Consider the following 25,319-nt stretch of genomic DNA (forward strand, 5'->3'; position numbering starts at 1 on the left):
ATTTGGTAATGTGGGACTGGAAAGAGATTATCAACTAATAGACTTCTGGGAGAGAGAACTTTTCAACTTGGAGCACTGAGGGGATCATCAAGAGAATGAGAAACGAGGGCCCTGGACAGAGGCTGGGGTATTCCCACAATTAGGGGGATTGATGTGGATGATAAAATAATGGAAACTGAGAAAGTTCAGGTAGCTATGAAAAGAACCTGTGATCCAGTGAGAACCATTCTTAGATAGATTATGTAATCACTTCACAAGTGCTCTCTGCCAGCCGTTGTGCTAAGCACTAGAGATACAAATACAAGCAAGTAAAATGGTACTTGTTCTCAAGAGCTCCCATTCTAATAGGAAAAGACAATTCATAAAGGGCAGCTGAAAGGTATAGGAGAGGTAACCAATCTGTGCTGGTAAATGTTTAATGACCGACTGGTTCTCTGGGGGGGGAAAGTGCCAGTTTAATCACTATCGTTAATATTTTCTCTATTACTTAAATCAACAGAACAATACATCAAACCCTGATTTATAGCATTTGCCAATTTCTGAGTCATAAATGGTCATACTGAAAATTTTACAACCTGCTCATTTGCCAGAGGCATAAGTGCTTGCATTGGAAGTTTAATAACCTGATCATTTGCTAGAGATGTAAGTGCTAACATTGATGATTTAATAAGCTGCTTGAGCAGGTAGGGGCTGGCTCCAGGACACATCTGGTTGGCATGATGTATAGAAGGCAGAGACATGGTATAGAGGCTTCATTGGGAGAAAGAAGGTCGAAGCTCATCTGTCAAAATCTGATCTCAGGAGCAGAGAGCAAGGTTCAGACAGGGCAGGGGGGTCTCACTGGGAAGTCTAATAGTGTGAATGATAGAGGAAGCATAGCAACTTTGGGAAACTTGCTGATTCTCATTCTTCTGGCCTTGGGTCACATTGGACAGGTATTGTTCTCCCTAGGTTTCTGTTTATTTATGTATTTATTTTTACTGCTAAAGTTTTCCTCTAGAAATGAGAGAGAACAAAAATTATTTGTAGGGACTGGTGCCCAAGTTAAGTCAGAAGATAATCAGATGAATTTGAATCACCTAGTTCAGGGGAACTGTTTAGACCAGCAGATAAGATTGCTATCAGGAATACCTGAATGAACATGGAGGATAGAAGAGATACTGTGGCACTAGGGAAGGGTAGAATGTCCTGATTTTCAAAAAGGGAAGAATGCAAACTCTGTCAGTGAGATTGATTTCTGTTTCTAGGAATGATTAAACATAAAACACTAAAGAGATGATTAGTGAATATCTGGAAAAGGAAGCAGTGATTACAAAAAGCTAGAGTTGGCTTCATGATAAATTAGCCTTTAATTTTTTTTGGAGACTTTTTACACTAGTAAGCTCAGGAAAATCTTGTAGATAAAGTTTATCCAGAAAACATTTAAATAAAGAACTTCATGCTCTCCTTTTGGAAGAAATAGAGTTATATTGACTTACATGATATTACATAATTAGTTGGGTTTGGAACTAGTCAAATGTCCAGACTCCAACAAGCAACCATTAATAATTTGGCAAGGTGGCTCTAGATCTTGCCAAGAATCTGTTTGGCTCTGTGCTGCTTAGCATTTTAATTTATTTATTTCATTTATCTGCCCATCTCCCATTTATTTCAATCAGTGATTTGGATAAAAGCATAGGTGATTATTCTTGTCAAAAAGCAAGACTGAGGAGACAGCTGACACAAGTAGATGACAGAATCAGATCCCAAAAAATCTTGATTGGCCAGAGCACATTGGACTGAGTCTAATAAATTGAAACCAAGAGGAATAAGTGTAAAGTCTTACATTTAAGTTCAGAAATCATCTTCTAGGGAACTAGATGGAGCAGCTGTGGTAAGGAAGCAATTTGTCTGTGAAAGGTCTGGAAGTGTGGGTTGCAAACAGTGTGATGTGGCAGCTGAAAAGATATTGTGATCTTAGGCTGAGTAAAGAGAGCAATAACTTCCAGGAATGAGGTAGAAAAGTTCATCTCTTCTCCTTGGTCAGACTACATCTGGAATATTTGTTTAGCTTTAGCCATCATGCTGTTGGACAGGGATAGAGTGGACACTGATAAACTGGAGGGTTTTGAGACCATGTGATAAGAGAATCACTTGAAGAACTTGGGAGGGAGTGGGGAATGTATTCTGGAGCAGAGAAGACTTGGGGGAAGGGGCATGAAGTCTGTCTTCAACTACCAAAAATTCCTGAAAATTAATGTTGTCTGGATTTTGTAGGGGCTCTCCCAGTGGATTCCCCCTCATTATTGTTGCATTGTTTCAATTGTGTTCTATTCTTCGTAACCCTTTTTGGAATTTTCTTGGCAGAGATACTGGAATGGTTTGCCATTTCCTTCTGGAGCTCATTTTGCAAATGGGGAAATAGGCAAACAGAGTTAAGTGACTTACCCAGGCTCACATAGATAGTATGTGTCTTAAGGCTAGATTTGAACTCAGGAAGATGACTCTTTCCACTGTGTTACTTAGTTGCCCTTGATGGTAGGTTTTCAAATATTGGACTACTACTTGCTTGTTACATTGTGGTGATTATTCTTCTTCTTGTATAGTCCTTGGGGGATTGCCTAGATAAATAAGTTAAAATTTACAAGGAACCCATTATAAGAAGATACAAATAAAACAGCTGTCATTAGTTTTGGAAAAAAGCTTTTGAAAACTTTTTCCAAAAATTATCAATAAATTAGTTTTCTCTATGGTAACTGAACTGAACTGAGGTGGGTTTGATTTGTATTTAAAGAAGCTAGTATTTGAGAAAGATGAAAAAAGAATAGCATGTTTATTATGGTCATAAATTTTGAGTTCTTTCTGAGTGTTTTTGAGCAGGGCTTCTTAAACTTTTTCCACTCATGACTTCTTTTTGCCTGAGAAAGTTTTACTTGACCCTAACTATATAGATATATAAAAGAGGTATACAAATCAATATTTACTGGTAATAAGAATAATTACACAATCCTCACATTCAGACTTTGTATGGGGTTGCAAACCACAGTTTATTAAGAAGCTGAGTTTATTAGGACAAAGAGAAACACATCCTTATTTTTCAAATCTAAGCAATACATGAAAAGTTCAAATTCCTTCTTGGAACCTTAGACCCTGATGCCCTTTTAGTTGCTGGACATAGTTTCAATTATTTCTCTTCTCATTTTTCTTTCCAGTGAAGGAGGCAGAATGGCAAGTGTATTGTCACGGCGCCTTGGCAAGCGATCCCTCTTGGGAGCCCGAGTGTCTGTCCCCAATGCTTCTGGAGAGGGCTTAGCAGCAGCAGTACAACCCTCAGGTTCCCATGCTGAGCTGGTTGGGGTGGTTGCCCCCCAACCCTTCCCTGCCTACAAGGACAACCACTGCCAGGAACATTCAAAGGAGATCCTCATGGCTCCTGGTGTCCCAGGTCTACAGCAAGTGGTGTTTCAGCCAGGGCAAAAGGTAAGTCGGTATGGATGGAAGTGTTTCTGTCCCCTTAGGCTTGGAGTTGGAATGCTCAGAATCTTTACTCTCAGTTTGGGGATAAGATTGGATATAGGGAGAGAAGAGTCATGGATGCTGTTTTTCCTCTCAAACCACTCATTTCTGATCTCTCCTACATTTGTCATAAGAGAAGCACACTTTCTTTTTTTAAATTATTATTATTTTTAAATTTAATTTTTTTTTAATTTTTACAAAAATTTTATGCATAGGTAATTTTTCAGCATTGACAATTGCAAAACCTTTTGTTCCAACTTTTCTCCTCCTTCCCCCCACCCCCCTTCCCCCCAGATGTCAGGTTGACCAATACATGTTAAATATGTTAAAGTATAAGTTAAACACAATATATGTATACATGCCCATATAGTTATTTTGCTGTACAAAAAAAAAAATCGGACTTTGAAACAGTGTACAATTATCCTGTGAAGGAAATCAAAAATGTAGGCAGACAAAAATATAGGAATTGGGAATTCTATGTAGTGGTTCATAGGACGACAGAATTAATTTAGAAATAAAGCACACTTTCTTTACTGTATACAGTGATCTTCTGGTTCTGCTCACTTCACTAGGTATCTGTTCATGTAGTTAGCTGTAGGCTGCTTATGGATATATACAAAGAAAGAAGTTGCTGTGATCTTGGAAGCTGTGATGGTGGTGAATGACAGTCATCGTTCTGCATTAAGGACCCTCATGATATAGATCATAAAACCCAACTTTAGTTTATAAAGTCTCTCTTTGACCATGCCTTGGAGGTTTTGGGTACATGTAGAAACTTGCTTCTTCCTCTATTATATTATGACTTTTCCTTCCTCTTCTTTGGTGTTATGGGTAGGGTTGTATGTGGTGGAAAATTTTTATGTTAATGCATCTTGAGATAAGTGATTGGCTGTGCGTCTTCTTTCTTTTATGCTGTCAGAGAGCTTGGATCCTCCAATGCTGTGTGCTCTTTTTGGGGAAGTGGGGAAGGGAAGAGCAAATGACTCTTTAGAATCAAGGAGCCATTTGATTTTGAAGTTTGTTTGTTTTAAAGAGGTACTTTGGGATCAATCTCTAGTCATTCAGGAATCATGGATAGCAACAGGTGAAACTCAAGGGCTAAATGAGATTAGCAATTTAGACTAGAGTTAGCTTCCCCAGGAGCAGACCTAGAGTAGAGATCAAAGGCCATTTGTCAAGTCAGAACCAAGTGCATAGTCTCAGCCTGGGAATGTTGTCAGATATTAGAGCATGTTGTGTAATGAACAGAGTATTGGTTCAGGAATGTGGATCAGATAGCATTCAGATCCCACCTCTGACAGTAACAATTGCCTTAACTAAAGGCTTAATTTTCATGAGTCTCCATTTCCCTCTCTGTAAAATGGAGATAATTTCTATACTGATTACCTTGCAAGTTCTTAGGAGTGTTATGTGGAATTAATACTTATAAAGTTATTTGTGAAGTTTAAAAGTGCTGGGAAGATGTCTCCATTCAATCCTCTCTCTGACATCTAAATGAAGAGTTGGTAGGCTATAGGTATAGAATAACATGACTTATCTATGTTTCTTTGTTATGAAGAAGAATTCTTCTATTAGGTACAAGAAGGAAAGCCAGAAAAGAGTTGTTGGGAACTGACAAGGAAGCATTATTGTTGTTATTTTTTTTTTAAAAAGCATCAATAAAACACTTATGTTTTTGTAAAGGACCTTATTAGGGAGCCAGTTCTTTGCCTTGACTTAGAACTTTTATGTGTTTTTTCTTGAGGCAAGGAGCAATGCAGAGTGTTTAGTGTGGACCCTGCAGGTGGGTCCTGGCCAGGGGGAAAAGTGTGGGCATGGGGAGGCAGCAGTAGCTTCTTGAAGGCGGGTCTGGGCATCTGAACTTGAGGGAGTGTTAGAACTCCAGGAGGAAATCTACAGGACTGATAGCAGGCTTCCCTTGTTCTCTTTCCCAGGTCTGCGTGTGGCATGGGGGCCAGGAGTGTATGGGATTAGTGGAGCAGCACAGCTGGGCAGAGGATAAGGTGACTGTTCTGCTGCTGGACCAGAAATTGCAAATCTGCTGCAAATCGGAGGAGGTGTGGCTGCCGGAGCTGAAGGGATCTGGGCCACCCCCAGCCATGGAACAGACAGCTCCTACTACAGTGTACAGATCTGTCTCGAGGAATATTGATGTCCCAAAGAGGTTTGTATGGGAAGGACCTGTGTCCCTGCATGTGTGGGTAGCTATGTATGTCATGGGGATGCTTAATAAGAAGAGTTCTGGTTAGGATGACAAAGATTTAAAGGGGTCCCTTTAGCCAGCTCCTTGGCTATGGTCTGTGTGCCCCAAGTTTTAGGGATGGGACCCTGGTTCGGGGCTCTCTCTCCCTCACCCAGGTTTAATTTGAGGGAATTTTGATTTTGGGCTCTTTATTAGCTAATAGTTTTTATCAGCTATTATCAACTAATAATAATAGCTAGCAAGTGTATAGCCCTTAAATTTTCAAAGTGCTTTATGTATTTAATCTCATGAGAGTCTCATAACTCTGTGAAATAGGTAACTATTGTTATCCTCATTTTATAGTTGAGGAAAGTGAGACTGAAAGAACCTGAATAATTTGTTCAGGGTCCCTGAGTTGGTACGTGTCTGCTGTGGCAGGATTTGAATTCAGGTCTTTCTCACTCCAAGTCTAGTCTTTCATTCCTAGTGACATATTGCTGCTTTGGGATGCTCACCTCATTGTAAAGAGGGCTAAATAAGCAAGTGCTTTATTACAGCCTTCTCTGAGAGGACGACGACATTCACCCTTCCTCCACATTCTTTCTTTGTCCTTCTCACCTATAACTGGCCTTTTTTGTCTTTGTAGAAGGGAATTTGGTGATATGAATGATCCTAAGCATTATAGATTGGATACTTGGTACTTTGCTTTAAGGCAGCTAAGTGGTGCAGTAAGTAGCATGCTGGGTCTGGAGAGGGGAAACACTGAGTCCAATGCAACCTCAGACACTCACTAGCTATGTGACTCTGAGTAAATCACTCAACTCTGTTTGCTTCAGTTACCTGATCTATAAAAAGAGCTGGAGAAGGAAATAGCAAATCTCTCCAATATCTTTGCCAGGAAATGCTTTGGGTCACAAAGAATTGGACATGAACTAACTGAACTAACTGAACAACAACTTAACTTTGGGTTCCATAGAATAATTTCCTTCTCCTAGAACTCCAAAAGATTTACCTTTTTAGTTGCCACATACTATAGTATAAATTGATCTATCAAGATTAAATAAATTAAGGAACCTTCCTCTCTTTGAGATTGATATATTGGGTAGATTGTTAGCAGAGGCTTGCCCCATCCTTCTGTAAGATGCATTTTCATCACCTTGTTTTCGTCAGCTCTTAATATTCAGTTTATAATTTGGCATTAGGTAGTATTTGTCATGGTTTTATTGCCTGCTCCTTCATAGTTATGGTGGTGGCCAGATGGCTCAGTGGAGAAAGGGTCAGACCTGGAATCAGACCTTAATTCAAATTCAGTCTGAGACACTTGCCAGCTGTGTGACCCTGGACAAGTTACCTCTGTTTGATTCAGGTTCCTCAATTGTAAAATTGGGTAAATAATAACACTTAACTTGCAAGGTTGTTGTGAGGGTTAAATGAGATATTGTTCGAACATAAAGCACTTTACCATAGGGTCTGGAACACAGTAAGTGCTATATAAATGCTTATTTTCTTTCCCTCTAGTTTGTAACTTCTTTTCATCAAATTCATGAAAGGTGATGACTTCCTATGAAATTAAATGTTTGGGGCATTTTCTCTGAGAAGCAATATGGTAGAAAGAGCACTGGCTCTGGGGATAGATGTCCTAAGTTGAAATCCCAGCTCTGATGATGACTTTCACCCCAAATCATTTAATCTCTGTGGGCCTCAGTTTCCTCAACTGAAAAATGAGGGAAGTGGGTTAGATAACCTTCCCTTTCAGTTCCATGATTCCATTGTGCTAAGTGGCAGCTCAGGCTCTTGCTGCTTCAGATGCTATTAAACCAGTTTGATGTACCTGGGTATTAGCAAGTAAAAGACATATTATTTACTACTTTACATAACACATTCCTGTTACTTTTGCCTATCATTTAATCTTGTTCACTGTTATTTACCATTCCTAGTGTGAGTGGGAGAGGAAAAACTTTGCTCATGGTCTTTTCTAAAGCAAAATTTTACAAACCTTTTGACACCACCAGGCAGCAGAAAGTGATGTGATGTTTAGGGCCTAAATTTGGGGACAAATATTTTTGTGTTCAGCTCTATAAAGCACTATATGTGGACTAATATTTGGTAGATTTTTTTTTTCTAGACCTTTGTTGGGGATTCCCAGTATGGAAATACTTTATTCACCCAATATTGTCAGTTCATCTATTTCATTGGGCATTGAGAGGTTAGTTAAGCTATTATTGATCCACAGTGAGCTAGAATATATCAGAAATAGGACTTAAATCCAAGGTTTCCTGGATTCTGAGGCTGATAGCTTCCCATTCAATAGATATAAGTAAATGAATAAAGAGACATTTAAGTGCTTAACTCTGCAAGTCACTGTGCTCACTACTGGGGATATAAATGGAAAACTGAACTCATGTTCTAATAGAGAGTCTTAGAAGGCAGTGGTTCTTGGGAGAAGGGGGGATAGTGTCAGGACAGATGGAAATGCCTGGGAGTTTGGAAGACTCAGAAACAAAGCTGTGGTAAGATCCTGTGTTCCAGATGGCAAGTGATCTAGTTTGACTAGAGTGTAAAGAAGGGAGAAGATCAATATAGAAAATCATCTTTTTGAAGTCATTTTGATTAAGAAGATCATAGTCATTTCTAATATTGAACCATTTGATAGTGCCCAGGACTTAGGTGGTGAGAACTTTTATTTTTCAGGTTTTAAGTATCTGTGGTTTGGGGATTACCATGTTAGCTGAGGCATTTCTTATGGTCTTGAAACCTCTCTAATGGAGTTGCTTGCTCCCCTGCATGAGGTAGATCAAACTGCAGATAGAGATAAGGGATACCGTTAGTCACAGGCTTCTTGGGCATAAAATCCTAGGTGGTGTTTCTGTGGGAGGCCTGAGATGGGGTAGCATGGCTGTTTTTCTTTCCATGTCATAATGAAAGAAAATTTTAAATCATGTGTCATAATGAAAGAAAATTTTAAATCATGTAACAAGGTGTTAATGTTAGCTATAATTATACCATAAATTATTATTTTTGGTGGAATGAAATAAACATGGATCTCTTATCAAATAATGGAATTCTTTCCAGAAGTTTATTTCAAAACATGTCTCAACTTTTTCTTTTGGTAGTTTCAACTTTAACTCATAGCTATAATTTTATTCTCAAACAACTTAAGTTTATTTTCGAAAGAGTTTTTGTAGATTTTGAAGATTTTACCAGTGTGGAAGAATTTGATCATTGAAATTTGGTTTAGGGAATTTTTATTTAAAGTCTTAAAATGTCTGTAATTTATGGGACTTTTTCTTAAGAAATAGGTCCTGTTGACATTCAGAACTGATCATTTGATTGATTGGTTTCTTTGAAAGGATAAAATTAGTTTGTTTTAGTTATGTATTAGTTTTGTATGGAAGTATGGAGCAAAACCTGCCCCTTCTCCAAAAGGGATAGGAGAATGATTTGAATATTTAAAAGTTTCTATAGGCTTCTTTGCCATCAACTTTTATTTTTCATCATTTTTGTCTCTGAATCAATCACTGTGTCTCATGTAAGAGAAAGAAGATTAGTCTGGGATTCCAGAAGACCTACATTCAGATTCTGCCTGTGACCTTTATTAGTTATGTGACCATAATCCATTCACTTTACCAGCCTAAGCCTCAGTTTCAACATCTGTAAAATGGCAATAGTACTTGCAGTACCAGCCTCTTGAGGTTACCTTGTTTATTTAATGACAGGATGTGAATTTAAGGGCTGGACTCCAGCAAGTCATTTGGGATTGGTCTGAAGTTTGCACTTGCTATACTAACAATAAAACTCACAACATGACTTTTTTTTTTTTAATAGAAATCTGAGCTGTGTGCTATACATGTCTTGTGCAAAACATGTTATATGTTAGGGAAAACCAGGAACCATTGTGAATAGAGTGAACCTCAGTTTTCTCATCTGTAAAATGAGGAAATAATAGCAACTACCTCTGAGGCTTGTTCTGAAATATTTATAAAGTGTATAGCACAGCGCCTGGCACAAAGTAGAAGCTTAATAAATACTTGTTCCCTTCTCTCCTCCATCGATTTTGATTTTGTTCCTTGAGTAACCAATAATATTGCAGAATGTATCCTAGAATTGTAGGATTGCAGTAATCTCCAGAGTAGATAATACACATGCAAACAGTCATCAGGAGAAAGATTGTGGAGTTCTTTGGGACCATCTTAATCTTTATTATCCTCTCTCTCTGTTTTTGGATTCAGGAAATCAGATGCAGTGGAGATGGATGAGATGATGGCGGCCATGGTCCTGACTACATTGTCTTGCAGCCCAGTAGTGCAAAGTCCTCCTGGAATTGAGTGCAATTTACCTGGTGAGTCTTACCACCAACCCCACCGAGAAAAGGACTGATATGGGTATCTGGTTTGGAGAGGGCCCCTTAAATTTAACTTTTTTTTTTTTAGCCACCACAAGCAAGGAACACTGGCCTGGACATCAGGATTCTTGAATTCAATTCCCAGTCATATTCCACCTCATGCTTTTCTGAATGATCCTGTGTTAGTTCCTCCCTTCTCTTTCCTCAGTTTGCTCACCTGGGGAGGAGGATCCTGGAGCATTTTGAAGATGAATGAGAGCACTGGACAGAGTCTCACTGGCCAGATGAGTAAGTTCTTCCACGGGAGTAAGTGAGGCACTTAAGGTGGGAAACTTGAAGTAGGCCAGCAGAGAGATATTTTGTTTACTAGGAAAAATAGTGTAGGTGGCCTCCAAATGTTCATATCCCTCTCTTAAGTGTCTTAATTCAGCCTTGTAGACTAGGACATTTCTGCAGGGCCTAACCCCAGTTAAGCCTGAAATCAGTCCAGGAATAGGCAAAAAAAAAAAAAAAAAAAATTAATAGAAAGTAAAAATATGACCTCACAGCAAATTGATTTGATTCTCTTTTTGAATGCTTTTTGAAACATGCCATTGCCATAACTTTGGGGAATGGTTGGTGAATATTAGTAGTTTGATCAGATTTGTTGTGTGGGCCTGAAGGTTTTTAAATTAAGTTGTAAGGCTGGCCTGAAACTTACTCCCAGGGAACAACTTTACTTACTGGAACAGTCAGTCTAACTTAATTGCCAATTATTCTGAGTTTTGTGGGGCAACATGACATTTTTTGTAAGAAAAGTGACTGTATAAACTCCTTATATTTATATAATTGATTAACTTATCAGTTACTTTTAAAAAGTCTGACATTCAAGTATTTTATTCTCTTTTAATATCAAGGAATAAACTGATGTATATAATTTAGACAGAATGTCTTTTATTGGTTCTGTAAACACATTTTAGCTACTTAACAAAAGGAAGAATGTAGCCAAAGTTCTGAACTTATAAGAATGGAGCATATACATTTACATATATATTCATATATGCTATAATATAGAAATAGAAAGAAAAATGTAGTAGATATGATATAAACATTATGTACTATTATCATATTATATAAATACAACATAAAGATATAAATGATAACATAAGTATATACCATATATAGCACATACACATGTTTATTATGTATGCATATATACATACACACGTATATGTAAGTGTCTGTGTGTATTTTAAATGTGTTTTTCTCAGTGATGGTGGCAAAGCCCTGAAATATTAGTACAAAAGGACCCACATAAAATTTTAATTCTACCACTAGATTTGGCAAGGGTAGCCAGAAGAGTCTCAGGAAATTGGTACAAAGGGACAATAGATAGTTATAAAGACACCAAGTCCTAACAGTTCTGCTCTTGTACTCCAGCTGGCCACAGTTCCACTCACCATCTTATCTCTTTCTCTGAAATGTTTTCAGGTTCTCTTAAGGAATTAACTATTTTAAAAATCATAAAAGATAGCTGACTATCATTGGAATAAATGGGCAAATAGCATTTACTTAATGGCTAATTTTCTTGAATGCATTTATTTTATAAAGCAATATATAATTTGACAACCTTCTAAAACTGGGTTCTATTTAAGTGTATTCCGTAATTTCTGAAAGTTATTCTTGGCTTTTTTCTTCAAGATTGCTACGTGAGCATTGATTTTTGTATAGGGAAAGATGGCAAAGATTACTGTAGAATTAGTGGCATTAGAAATTGTCTAGAAAACAATGTTCTGTTACAGTCTGTTATAGGCACATAAAAGGTAACACCCATTTTTACAGATTTTCAATACTTGGCACATAGCACTTTAATAAATGCTTATTCAAGGGCACATAGGCAGCACAGAAGATAGAGCAGCAACCCTGGATTCAGGAGACCCAGAATTCAAATCTGGCCTCAGATACTTATTATCTGTGTGGCCTTGGGCAAGTCACTTAAATCCGACTGCCTCAAAAAAAGGCTTATTTGTTCATTTACAGAGTTTTGATACTGTACTGATGGTAAACAGAATATACACATCCTTAGTCCTGGTTTTTAAAGAACCTGCTAAGGTGATATGACATGTATACGTTATCTACATAATGTAAGCAGAAATTATTTTTTTGGTTTTTAATTTTTCACCTATTTAAAAAAAATACTTTATTTGCCCCCTTTAAAACTTCAAGTATATATAGAGTTACTTTAAGTGTAGACAGTTGGAAAGAACAAAATTGGGGTCAAAGTTTGCTCAGATCTTGACCTCCTTTTTATTTTTATCCTTGATTCTTGAACCAGATCCCTTCTGTGTTTCCTAAATTTTGCCTGATGGTCCCCATCAGGATTAAACTGTGCATGCTTCCTGATATTTGACTTAAACCAGGAATCAATATTTGAGCTGCTTTGGAACTCCTGTAATGCAGTGGGTTGTGCTAGTTTCAAGGTCTAAAAATTTGGAAACATGACTCATTTACTCAGCCTGCAATTTTCCTGCAGGGGGTGGGATTTGAGGGAAGCCTTAAGTAGGAAACTATTTTAGGTATATGGGACAAAAAAGTGGGATAAAGGCAGGAATGTGTTGCTACCACAAATGTCGTGACAGTGTGCTTTGAAACCCACTGTGAGGAGGTCTGACGTAATTTTAATGGCAATAGAAGAGTTGATAAGAGTCTTTCCTATTTTATCTTACAGAACATTTGGTAACTGTAAGATTCTTGTTTCCTGCCTTATTTGAAAAATAAGTTATTGTCTAAGCTTTTCAGACACATGATCTACTTATTGCAATGCTATCTTATCCTGAGCCAAGCATTTGAGAGAAATTGGACTACCCCTAAACAAGAAACAGGCAGGAGTAATTATAAAAACTGAAGGTGCAGTCTACACATTAGCGCTGTGTAAAGACTGGTGAACACCTGCATTCTCCCACTGTCTCTGAGTAGTAGAGAATGGATACAGAAAGATTTTACAATCCTAAAAATTTTCCCAGGGGAGATCATCTGAGATAGCATGGGGAAGTCTTCTCCTCTAGTGCTGGTCTTCATTGTTTGTCCAATGTTATTATCTTCATGGGACACGGTCACTTTTTTCTTAATTTTCTATCCACATTACCTGCCAGTTCTTTATTGTTAGTCCAGACTAAATCTAGTACAATAGTAGTTTTCACTGTTACTTCATCTTTATTGTTAGTTTCATCTCCCAGAATGGGAAGTCATTAATCTCCCAGATATTCTGCTTGGAGCACAATGCGATTTCTAGAAGATATGCAGAGAGTTAAAGTCCTTTTTGGCTGCTGGATGTTATCTCTTGGCCAATTTCATAATCTGCATTAGGAAAATGTCACTTTGTGTCTGGACAGTCCAACAATACTTTTGCACAATGTTATCATAGCATTAGAGCTAGAAGGAACTGCATAAATCATTCTAGTTCAAACTCCAGATGAAGAAACTGGGGCCCAGAGAGGTTGTGTTTTGCCTAAGGTCCCCTAGATATTAAGCATCTAAAATGAGACTTGAATCTGATTCTGGAGGGCAGTGTCCCTTCCACCCCGCCACAGTAGACCATCTAATGTCTCCCATCATGCTTTCTTTCTCAGGTTTGTCTATGCTTCATTTAGATACAATGCAACCTCCTCTATTCCTATATAAATACATATTTTAAACAAAATATATTCTCCACTTTGCTGTATTGTAGTCATGAATCCTTTCCGATCATTAATGATATAATGATTACCTTGTACTTCTGTTTTTTGCTTTGTTGTCTAAACTCTGTATTGGCATGTACAAATCAGAGGTGATAGCTATTTAGCCCAAGTAACTTCCTTGTGTTTTCACTTGAAAATTATTTGGTTATACATTGACTGCATTGCTTTGTTCTTTATCATGTGTTTATAGTATTATTTGGAACAGTTTATTTAGGCATTTTTCTTCCTCTTCTCTTTGTGTTTCAAAGTTCATCTTAAAGTCAGTTTGATCAGGTTATTAAATCTTTTGCTAAATATGTTATTCCCGGTATTAATGAACTATATTTCATTCTTTATCAGGAGCCATTATGGCTTCCTAGACCAAATATTCTTTGGCACCATTTATGTAGTCAGCTGTTCACTTCCCATATCATTTCTTTCTTTTTTCAATTATGACCTTTGGCTTGAAGAGGTAAAAATACCACCTGCTTCCCTAAGTCTTTCTGATTTTTTATGTAGGACTTTGAAGGAAGGAAGGAGACAGTCATTTATTAAATTCTTATTATTTTCCAGGCACAAACACAAATTTAAAAGGTCATTTTTATATATTTTTCTGATGATAATCAGTTTTTTCTTATGTGAATTAGAGGAGGCAGAGAGTGTTTGGTGGATTCGAGGAATCATGGCAAGGCCTCTGCCATATTTTGGATATGCACCCTGAAGAGACAATATACCTTGTCAGCCATGTTGGCTCTAGACACAGCTGCTTCTAAATATCTTAGAGTGGGGTGCTCCATTTGTTTCTCCTGGGAACAGCAGCATGAATTCTCCCACTTACCAGTGGTTGTTCAGGTGCTATATCCTATAGGACAGAGCCTTTTCAGTTTGCTCACGAATACTTTTTCATAAGGACAGCTTCCATCTCAATTGTAGAATTCTCCAGTGGAAGGTTTATTTTTGTTTGTTTTCATATGCATGTCTTCTCCCTTAACACTTCCTTTTTTGTTGATCAGAATCAGAACCCAGAATAGCACTTAACCTGGGATACAACTTCTATCTTTTGAAGAATCTTTAAAGCTGTCTTACTTTGACAATTTAAAGCCAGCCCTTAGAATATAAAACACAGCTAACAACTGCATTGTCTCATAACTGAGTTTGGACCTAAGATCTATTTACTTTTTCTTTTCACTCTTTCCCTCTTCTGCCTATTTGTTTTTGGTGCCCTCCATTCTTTGATACCCATAGAACTTGGCTTGTATAGTAATAGCCAAGCATTAATTAATCAGATGTTTGAGATTTTTCCTGAAGCTTCTCTGAAATTGAATGTGTCTACTTTGCATGGATTTTGTATCTTATATGTGTATGTAGTTTTTCCCTTAATAGATTATGGTTGTTTAGGGACAGAGAGGACTTCATTTTTGCTTTGTGATCCTAGCCTCTGGTATATTGATAGACATTTAATAAATGCTTGTTAATTGATTGATATCTTTAAACTTCGAATTGTCAACTATCAAGTCTTCCATGTTGCTAGGTACTTGAGGATACCTATATGTTTCTGTCTCTTGGATGGTGGAGGTTTTAGCATTTTAGTGCAAGGAATCAGTTTTGCACTAAACTGAAATCAATTTTTATTTGCAAGGGTTCTTAACTTGGAGTCTGGGAATCTTTTTTTTTATGTATAAAATGGGAATAATAATGACTACAGAATTTGTCTCATAGGATTGTTGTGAGGATCAAATGAGATAATAAGTGTGAAACACTGAAAAATTTAAAGCATTGTAGAGTTAGTGATTATTATTATTATAATAAATAATAACAATAATGATATTCATCTTGATTGTGATAAGAATTTGAATTGCTTGTAAACCATTAGCCCTTGGTAAGATACTTTTATATTTTGAAAATATTTATGATCATTCTTTTCAAGAAACCCTGGTTGTAAACAAGATAATTTGATGTTTCCATTCTTCCTCAGGTGGGAAAGATGTTGACTTAATGCCTTTCCCCGGTGTTATTCTTCTGTTTTTTAATTCTCTGCTCTCATTCATCCTTATATTTACCCTTAGGGGGCCTGTGAATATCTCTTCCAGCTTTTTTGGGACTCAGAAAGATAGGTCATCTTCCTAGAAGATCCAGTAAGCCAATATCATAAACAGGAATGAGATCTAGAAATCCAGACTTCCAGGCTAGAATTCATAGTCATGTTGTCTCTGTCACCCAGTGTTTGGGGCTTTATTGTTTGAGATAAATATGTACGTGTGGAAAAAAATAAGCTGTTTCCAGTTGGCATGGAGATGTACCAAATCCTAGGAATTCTATGGGATAACCATGCTTACAGCCCTTTGGGGCTCTTCTCTGTCTTTTCTGCACAGCATCCCAAACAGCTTGTGACTCATGGAAGGAGAGTGGAGATGTGTCAGATAGTGGCAGCAGCACCACCAGTGGGCACTGGAGTGGGGGCAGTGGGATCTCCACTCCATCTCCTCCCCATCCTCAAGCGAGCCCCAAATATTCAAGCGAGGCTTTTGGCTCACCAAAAGCAGACAATGGCTTTGAGACAGACCCTGATCCTTTCCTGATGGATGAGCCAGCCCCACGCAAGAGAAAGGTAATGGGGGAGTGTGTGTATTTGTGTGGGTGTGGGAAAGAGAGAGAGAGAGACACACACACACAGACAGACAGACAGACAGACAGAGAGACAGAGACGAGACACAGACAGACAGACAGACAGAGAGACAGAGACGAGACAGACTAGAATTAAGTTGGTCCTATGAACAAGGACACAACATAGATGGGTCCAGCATATAATACTGATTGTCTTGGACAACCTTTCTTTAATTATCAAAAATTAAATTTTGTTTAACTTTACAATTTTTATTTTTCATTTTTCTCTCCTGCTTTAAATTTCTTTTAAATTTCTTTTTATTTTGGCAAGGCAATTGGAGTCACACAGCTAGTAAGTGTTACATTTCTGAGGCTGAATTTGAACTCAGTTCCTTCTGACTTCAGAGCCAGTGCTCTCTTCACTGTGCCATCTAGCTGGCCCAATATGAATTTTTTTTTTAATATGAGTTCCAAATTCTCTCCTTGTCTCCTTTCATTCCTCCCTAACCCATTGAGAAAGCAAGAAGTGTGTTATCAGTCACACATATGAAATCATGCAAAACATTTTGTCCCCTTTTGCTTTAATGCCAAAGTTTTCTTAATCATATAATCTTCTTAGGACCTTCATTATCCTCTTCTCAGAGCTCTCATGTCCCTGTTGTGTTTTTAGATTTCTGCTCTTAAAGGCAAAGATGGATTGCTTTTTTATTTTTTATTCCCAGTGCTAGAAAGGAGTTGATGATTGATTTGTAGTTTTCACTCTAATCTCAGATTTATTGCTCATACCCCTACATAGAGATTTCTCATATTTATTTTTTCTCTTCACACCAACCATCACACAAACCTCTAGGACATTTCTGTGGCCCAGGGCCCTAGCTTTTCAGCAAGCAGACCCCAATCTTACTGCACTGTCTCTTAGGTGGGAAAGGGAGTATAGAGAAAAAGAAGTGTCCCCTAATGCCTAGGATTTCTTTTCTCTCCAGAACTCTGTGAAGGTGATGTATAAGTGTCTATGGCCAAATTGTGGCAAAGTCCTGCGCTCCATTGTGGGTATCAAGAGGCATGTCAAGACCCTCCACCTGGGGTAAGTCAAAGGGCAGGTACAAGGCCTTACCTAGGCCTCATCCTTCAGGTGTTCCTTTTCTTTCTTAGAGTCCTTGTAGTTTTTTCTATACCTTCAGCCCCAGAATGCTTTTGAGAAATTGGTACATTTGCCACCACCTTTCTCGTTCCCAGCGCACACCAAGACTGATTTTTAAAAGCTCCTCCTGGTTTCTGGTGCCTCTTCTTGGAGACTGTCAAAAACTATTTCCTTCAGTCCTTATGGGGAAAAAAGAAGGAAATTTGCTGAATGAGTGTCTGTTTTATTTGTGTTGCCAAGGGCCCCTTCCCATGAATATCTTTTCCTTTCCTTGCTGAATTAAGTTATTTTAATGGTCCTACTTTCTGAGTGGGGGAAGAGAGAGCAGTTGGTTAGATTTGATACCTCCTAAGCTAGTGAAGGCCCAGTAGTTGGGTTCTTTGCTGGCTCTTCCTGAGGAAAATTGAGACTTTTAATTTTTGACACTTTTAGACCAGGAGAAACTGCCTCTCTGTAAAGCTGAATTAGGCTCAGTAAAGGTTCTCATCATGGTGGAAACCCACTCACAACTCTTGAGGAAAGAAATACTGACTCAAGAAGAGGATTTCTTCTTCTGAAGAAGAAATACTGACTTAGGGGCAATTCTTTAACAGGGAGTCAGATGAAGGCTACAGTAAAGGGAGATATTGGGGGAAACAGTTCTTCTTTGATTATTCTGTAAGTTCCATGAGAGTAGGGGCTGTTTTTACTTAGTCTAGTGCCTGGCGTGCTTGCTGACTTGATGAATAGTCTAGAATAATGGCATGAGCCTGAGAGAGAAGACTTCTGTTTTTGCTCTGGTTCTATCCCTGATTTGCTCTGTAACCATTCCATGCAAATTACTTCCCATTCACACTTCAGTACCCATGGTATTGCAGGGTTAGGAGATGGAAGGTAAAGATGGCTAGTTTCTTCTTAAGGGGGATCCTTCCACCTTTGGAATCAGTGTAGAATCCATAGACATCCTTTATATTGCCAATTTGGGATATTTCCCCCCTTTCCCCTTGGAAACCTATTGAGTTTCTCCTTTCACTTACTCCTCTGCCTCCATCTTCCTGGCAGACTACTCTGACTTTCCCAAAGTGTGGATGTCTGCTCTCTTAACTGAATCCTTATGAGACCTCCCTTTCCTTTTTCCAATAGGGACAGTGTGGACTCTGACCAGTGGAAACGGGAAGAGGATTTCTACTACACAGAGGTGCAGATGAAGGAGGAAGCTGCTGCTGTGGCAGTTGCTACTCCTACGGCTGAGGCAGTTCCCGTCCAGAATCTGACCAACCCACCCCTTGCCATCATACCACCGCCTCTGCCCCAGGCAGAGTCGCTAGTCCTGGAACACCCTGTCTTGGAACCTTACTTGCCCACTGGTGCTCTCAGCAAGTCAGCCCCTGGATCTTTTTGGCACATTCAGGCTGACCATGCATACCAGGTATGGGGAAACATAGGCTTGGACTGATCTTGGGTTGCCTTGAGTGATCCTGGGCACATGTGGTAGCCACTGGCACCTGCAGACTTGATTAATATTTGGGTATTCTGATCTAGAGTCTAACTGGCTTAAGGCTTAACCCATTAATTAAGCTTCTGATCCTTTTTATAACTAATTCTCCAGAACAATTCAGTTTATTCTCAAGGGAACCAGATTGGACTGGCTCCCTGGGAAAAGAAATTCCCTTACCACAGTAACACTATAATGCCAATTCATTACCTGAGTTGGAAAAAAATTGTAGATTTTTGTCTAAACAACTCCCTGCAAAATATGGGGAAAACATTCAAAGCAGAGATGGGTGACCATATTAGCATTGTTTTGTTTGTCTCTTAGCTGTGAAGGTAGTACATCAAGAGGAGGCCATAGGTTTATGCTAGATTTCAAGAAAGGGAAAAAAAAACACAAAACTATTAGCTTATTAGAATAAGTAAATACAACGGGATGCCAAATTGATGTCCCTTATTCAAATATCTTCAGTGACTCCATCCCTATTGCTGTTATGAGAAAATATAAACTTTACAGTGTGATGGTTAAAACTCTCCACAGTGGCTTCCTGCTTTCCCAATTACTTCATTTAATATTACTTCTCTTCACAAACTCTCCATGTCAGTGAAGCTGGTCTGCTAACTCTTTCCTGTCTGCAATCTTCCATCTTCTGCCTTGCTTTCATTTGCCCAAGTGGTCCCTCACGGCTAGAATTCATTTCCTTTTTACATCTACCAACTTACCTTCTTTCAAAGCCTAGGTCCAGACACTTCCCTCAGGAGACATTTCCTGAATTCTCCCTGTTATTAAGTCTCTTTCTCATGAAATTATTTTATAGTAATTTTTAAACATGTAGAATGTTAGGTCAAGGATAGGGATTGATTCTTTCTTGTCTTTGTACCCTCACAATAGCTTGATCTTAGTAAGAGTTTACTAAATGCTTTTTAAAGCATTAATTTTTAATTATTTTGTAGTTTTTCTTATCTGCATTACTATAGTTAATTCATATGTTCATTCTCTTGGTTCTGCTAGCTTCATTTTACATCAGTTCATGTAGATGTTTCCATGCTTCTCAGTATTTATTACATATATCATTTGTTACAACACAGGACTATTCAATTGTATTCGTACCACAATTTGTTTAAGCGTCCTCAAATTAACGGGCATATATTTTATTTCCTTTTCTGTCACCAGAAAAAAAAATGCTGCTATACATATTTTGGTATATATGAGGACTTTCTTTTTCTCATTGCCCTTTTTAGAATATAAGCCTCAAAGAGGACTATCTTGGTCAAAGGAATAAGCAATTTTTGAATTGAGGAAGGTATTATTGATAATCTGGAGAATCAGAAGCCTGAGGAGGCAAAAAAATTAAGGTTGTTCTGGCACATAGTAGATATATAAATATTTATTTATTGTCTTTCCTTCCCTACTATCATTGGCAACTTTCCATTTTGCTCTAAGTAGCCACTCTGAGGATTAAAGGTTATTATTCTGAGGGAAAAGGAAAAAACAATTATTAAGCACTTCCTATGTACCAGACACTGCGCTAAACGCTTTACAAATATTATTTTTATACAAATATTTGTAATGCATATTTTTATAAAATAGAAGTATTAGCTACTATAAAGTCATGTGACTGATTTTTTAAAAATCTAGGATGTAGATGTACAAATGAACATTATAGCTGCTAGAAGGGGCTATGTACTTGTTTCAAAAAATACTGCCATTATTTATACTGTTTTGGGAACTAGGTTTTGGAAATTGCCTTTGGAACCAAATGCAATTCTTTTGAATGTCCTTAGTCTTAGTAAACATTTGTGTTTTGAAAATGGTTTTGCTTTTAGAAAACAACCTAAAATCACTGGAGCCAAATTTGATAACTAAGTTGAGTGATGTTCTTTAGTGACTATTGATGAGATTGAGACTGATTTTCTTATCTGTCAGTCAGTAGGGCTTTATTAAGCAGCAGCTGTTGTACCAGGCACTAGGGATGCAAATACAATAAAGGAAACAATCCCTGATTTTCAAGGAACTCATATTCTCATATGGGCTGTAAATTGCTTCTGAAGACACTTTGCAAAGAGAAGCTGTGAGCAGGATGGTTTGAGCAGGGACCTGGATCGAGCCACTGCTGGGTCAGTGTGGTCTGATGGATAAGTGCTAGATAACATCCGAATTCAAAATGACCTCCTGCTCTTACTAGCTGTGGGAAATCACTTAACTTGTGTCTGTCTCAGTTTCATCAACAATAAAATGGGGATAATCCTGGCATCTACTTCACAGAGTTTGTTAGGATAAAATGAGATAATTGTAAAGGGTTTAGCATAGTGCCCCGTACATCATAGATGCTTAATAACTCCTTCCCTTCCTCTCAGTGTGTCTGTCCAATTAAAAGTCCATCAGCCCTTTAGCCAGCAGATGTAAATGTGTATATGACTTCAGACTAGCTCAAGTCTTTTGTCCCTTGAGCTTCAGGTTCTTTTCCTCTAAAATGGAAGTCATCCTTTTATAATTTCCACCTTCCAGAGCTGCTGGGTGAAAGGTACTTAATTATCCTTGAAGAGGTATAGACACATGAGATGGCAGTAGTGATGGTGGGTTGGTGGACTTTGGTGGTATGTTCAGATGCATAAATTCTATCATTTTTTGGAATGGTTTGGGGGAGAAGTTGGGTGAATTCCTACCTTTACTTTCCCATTTTGGCTCCTTCCCAGAACATTTTCAATTCTATTATTTTTTAATAGCATAATGTGTCAGGTCTTGTATTTCTACATTGCTTATAATATGAAAATTAGTTGGAAATAACTTTTTTAAAACTTCAAAAAAAACTCAAGATCTAGCCTTTACTAGATTTATTTATTACATATATTTAGCTTGATTATAATAATACCCATTTTAATTTTTTTTCTTCTCTCAGGCACTACCATCAATCCAGATCCCAGTCTCTCCACACATATATACCAGCATTAGCTGGGCTGCTGCCACTTCTACTATCCCATCCCTCTCTCCGGTAAGTCTTATTGTGATTCTAAGACTTTCAGATATCTGGAAGATGGGAGAAAGGGAGGTGATACCTCAGAAACAGATGAAACCTGCTTCTTTCTTCTGAAACATGAAGTCCTAAGAAGATCACCCTGTCTCTCTGCTGGGTCCAACCCCAGTGAAACCAGAGAAAAAGTTTATCGTTGAGAAAATCTTTGGATGATATAAGAGATCAAAAAACCCCTTTGGCCCCAGATGATATTAGTGGAACTAAAGTGGGCCTGTGGGTGCCAATGGCTGAGCTAACTTACAGAAGGAAACATTGGCTTAATGTACCAAGAAAGTTGGAATTGTTGGCAAATATGGAACACATTATGGTGCATCCCTCAGGAAAATGGTGAAAAAAGTAGAAATTTGGTATTAGAATAAAGGAAGAAGTTAGAAAAAAATATTGATTGACATTTGTGTAGTGTGTTAAAATTTGCAGTGTGCTTTTTATACATTTTCTCATTTGAGAAACACTTGAGAAAAGATGCTAAAGGAAAAAAAGTAGGTACCTACTATATAGCAAAAAAAAAAGTAGAGAGGGGTCACCTCTCACTATATTTCCCACCAAAACATGTTGCCTATGAAGAGGGAGAATACAGTAGTACCAGTGCCATGTACTGTCTAATTTTAAAATCTTCTTAGTTGGTCATATTCATTTCCCTTATCTGTGAGCACTTGACTCTTTCCAGACAGAAGATTCTAGTTCTGTAAGGAAGGTGAGTAGAGTTCAAAAAATCCTAAGAAGAGAGCTGGAAGAGAAATTTTGCCAGATCTAGTAAGGAGATGAACCATTAAACGGCCTTTAGAGAGTGCTTCAGGATCTAGCCAGAGCAGAGGGAAGGCTTTTCCTGCCGGTCCTGGATTCTCTAGATGTTCAGTAACACTTAAAAGTAGGACTTCTTAACTTAGGGACCTTGGATAGATTTCATTGGGTCTGAATTTGGATGGGGAAAAAAGTTACATCTTTATTTGCACTATGATTTTCACTGGTTTCCTTTGAAATCCAATTGCTTTATTTTATTCATTTAAAACTATTCTGAGAATGGGTCAATTGGCTTCATCAATTACCAGAGGGATCTATGGCACACAAAAGATTAAAGAGCCCTTAGTTTAAAGGCACGTACCTCCTTTTCGTTCCCTTCACAATTAGTTTCACAAAATTCTGTTCTGGCTAGACCCTATTCATCTTGAATATCTGTCACTAAGAGGCTATCTTTCCCGCCCCACAAAGAGAGAATATTTAGCATCCAGGACATGGCAGGTTGAGTGAGTATTGCTTGATGCTTGAGAGTGTTAGCCTAGGTATACATATTGCTTCCTAGCCTGAAGCACATTTTCCTTTTTCTTGTGTACAGGTCCGGAGCCGGTCACTAAGCTTCAGTGAACCCCAGCAGCCACCACCTACGTTGAAATCCCACCTGATTGTCACATCGCCACCCCGATCCCAGAGCAGCACCAGGTGAGTCTCCTACTGGGACCCATCTTAACTTTTGGAAGATTTTTAGTATAAGTAGAATTTAAACATGCAGAAATAAACAGTGGTAGCCATTCCCCTGCAATGCCCAGTGGACATAGGGAACTTCTGGGCCCTCTTGGTTTATCTTTTGAACCATCCCATTGCCTGGTTCTTATTTATACAGCCTTTCCCTTGGCCAGTCCCTTAGTGGATTAATTAGCAATCACTGGGCATCTGTTTAAGTGTCCACTACATATGCTGTGTGAGGCACTAGGGATACAAATACAAAGAATGAAATATTCCTTGTTCTCATGGCACTTATAGTCAAAAACATATAAGAAGATATACAGCATCAATATTAAAAGAAAACAAAGTATTTAAATACAAAGTACGTTTTGAGTCATATCATGCATTTATTCACAAGCACTTGAAGGATTAGGAAAGGGTTCATGCAAATCATTATAATGATAATAATGGGGATCCTGGTGCACCTTTATTACAGATGTCTGTCTTTCTATACTCCCCTTTCTCTTATACAGGAAAGCCCGTGGAGAAGCCAAGAAGTGCCGTAAGGTATATGGCATTGAGCATCGGGACCAGTGGTGCACGGCCTGTCGGTGGAAAAAGGCCTGTCAACGGTTCCTGGATTGAACTTGTTTGAACCTGCTCAACTTCTTACTTCCCTGGTCCCAGGGCCCACCCCCCAGGCCCTGACCTGGCAGCCCAGAGGAGGAAGTGACGCAGCAGTGTCTCCAGAGCCTCCAGCAGTGGCCTAACGATTCAAGTTCAGATTTTTGAGTGTGGGATGTTTTGGTCAAGGTTTAACTGGGTTTTTTCTTTAATTCTTTTTTTTTTTTTTGGTGGGGATTTTTTGTTTTGTTTTTGGAAATGGCAAGGAAATGAGAGAATTTTTCCCTCCCATTGGTCACAGCAAACAGGAGAAAGTCAGAGCTGATGATTTGTGTGCTCTGTAGTGACTCAGAGACCAAAGAATTATTTTCTTTTTTTCCTTCTGTTATTTTCCCCCCATGCCGGGACAGGTTCTTCTGATGCTTAATAGAAAGAGCAGCAATCTTGGGTCTGCTGCTGAGTTGGCAAATTTTCTCAGAAATCGTCCCAGATGAACTGCTTGTTGCCCAGGAGAGGCAGGATGAATTTTTTTCAAAAGTGACTCCACTGGCCACATGAGGAAAGGAGGTTTTGATGCTGATAGAAACAGAAAGTCAAGAGAAAAGGGTGCTTGGATATTTGACCAAGTGCATTCTTTGAAGTGCATGCTTCAGGAGAAGGAAAGATTCATCCTTTTTCATCAAGCAGCATCGATGGAATGAAAGGACATCTTATCTTTTAGTAATACAAATACATTTGTTCAAGCTATTTTAATCTGGGTTCCTTTAGATGAGTTTTCACCCCTAGCCCATCTCATTTGGTTCTTGAAAACCTGCCCTAATGGATTTTTAAGAGTCTCCAAGCCAAGCTAGGGCAGAGGGTAATTGCAAAGGGGAATCGTCACTGCTTTGAGCATTTGTTTGTTTGTTTGGTTTTTTTTTTCCATTTCAGTGAGGAAATGCTGGAGGTTGTTATAGCCTTCCTTGAAACCTCTGCTGCCATCCAAAGTGAAATTCCTTTATCTTTTACACCTCTCATTATAGAAATATGTCACATTAAAAAACAAAAACAACAAAGAACCTCCTTGGGGTTTTTTTCCTTATGTTTTATCTTGCTAACCTCCTTTTCCCTTATTGATCTGTAAGAGACCATAGTAGGTTCCTTAACCTCTCCCGTTCTCATTTTGGACAGTCTTTCCCCTTCTAATCTCCCCCAGCTGCTAGAGATGTGTCTGGTTCTAGCAGGGAGGGCAGGGTTAGGGGACGATTAGGTGAAAAGATGATATGATAGATGGCAATTTGGGAATGGAGAA

The 25,319-nt window shown here is 38.4% G+C and overlaps 1 protein-coding gene across 3 annotated transcripts in view; it reads left to right on the forward strand.

Annotated features, from left to right (window-relative positions):
- The window catches only part of ZNF395 (zinc finger protein 395), a 67,514-nt gene extending 42,428 nt beyond the window's left edge, over positions 1-25,086 (forward strand). For 2 of the 3 annotated variants that reach the window (XM_074287584.1, XM_074287585.1), the window contains exons 2-10: positions 3,192-3,459; positions 5,430-5,659; positions 9,907-10,016; positions 16,087-16,322; positions 17,302-17,402; positions 18,582-18,867; positions 21,830-21,922; positions 23,298-23,401; positions 23,938-24,183. In XM_074287584.1, the coding sequence (XP_074143685.1) occupies positions 3,205-3,459; positions 5,430-5,659; positions 9,907-10,016; positions 16,087-16,322; positions 17,302-17,402; positions 18,582-18,867; positions 21,830-21,922; positions 23,298-23,401; positions 23,938-24,049 (1,527 nt within the window). In that variant the 5' untranslated portion in view covers positions 3,192-3,204 and the 3' untranslated portion in view covers positions 24,050-24,183. Of the gene's footprint in view, positions 1-3,191; positions 3,460-5,429; positions 5,660-9,906; positions 10,017-16,086; positions 16,323-17,301; positions 17,403-18,581; positions 18,868-21,829; positions 21,923-23,297; positions 23,402-23,937 lie in introns of all 3 variants that reach the window. The other variant, XM_074287586.1, reaches the window with a different exon arrangement.
- Positions 25,087-25,319: the final 233 nt, after the last annotated feature.

This window comes from Sminthopsis crassicaudata, chromosome 2, assembly GCF_048593235.1.
Source record: "Sminthopsis crassicaudata isolate SCR6 chromosome 2, ASM4859323v1, whole genome shotgun sequence".
NCBI lineage: Eukaryota > Metazoa > Chordata > Mammalia > Dasyuromorphia > Dasyuridae > Sminthopsis > Sminthopsis crassicaudata.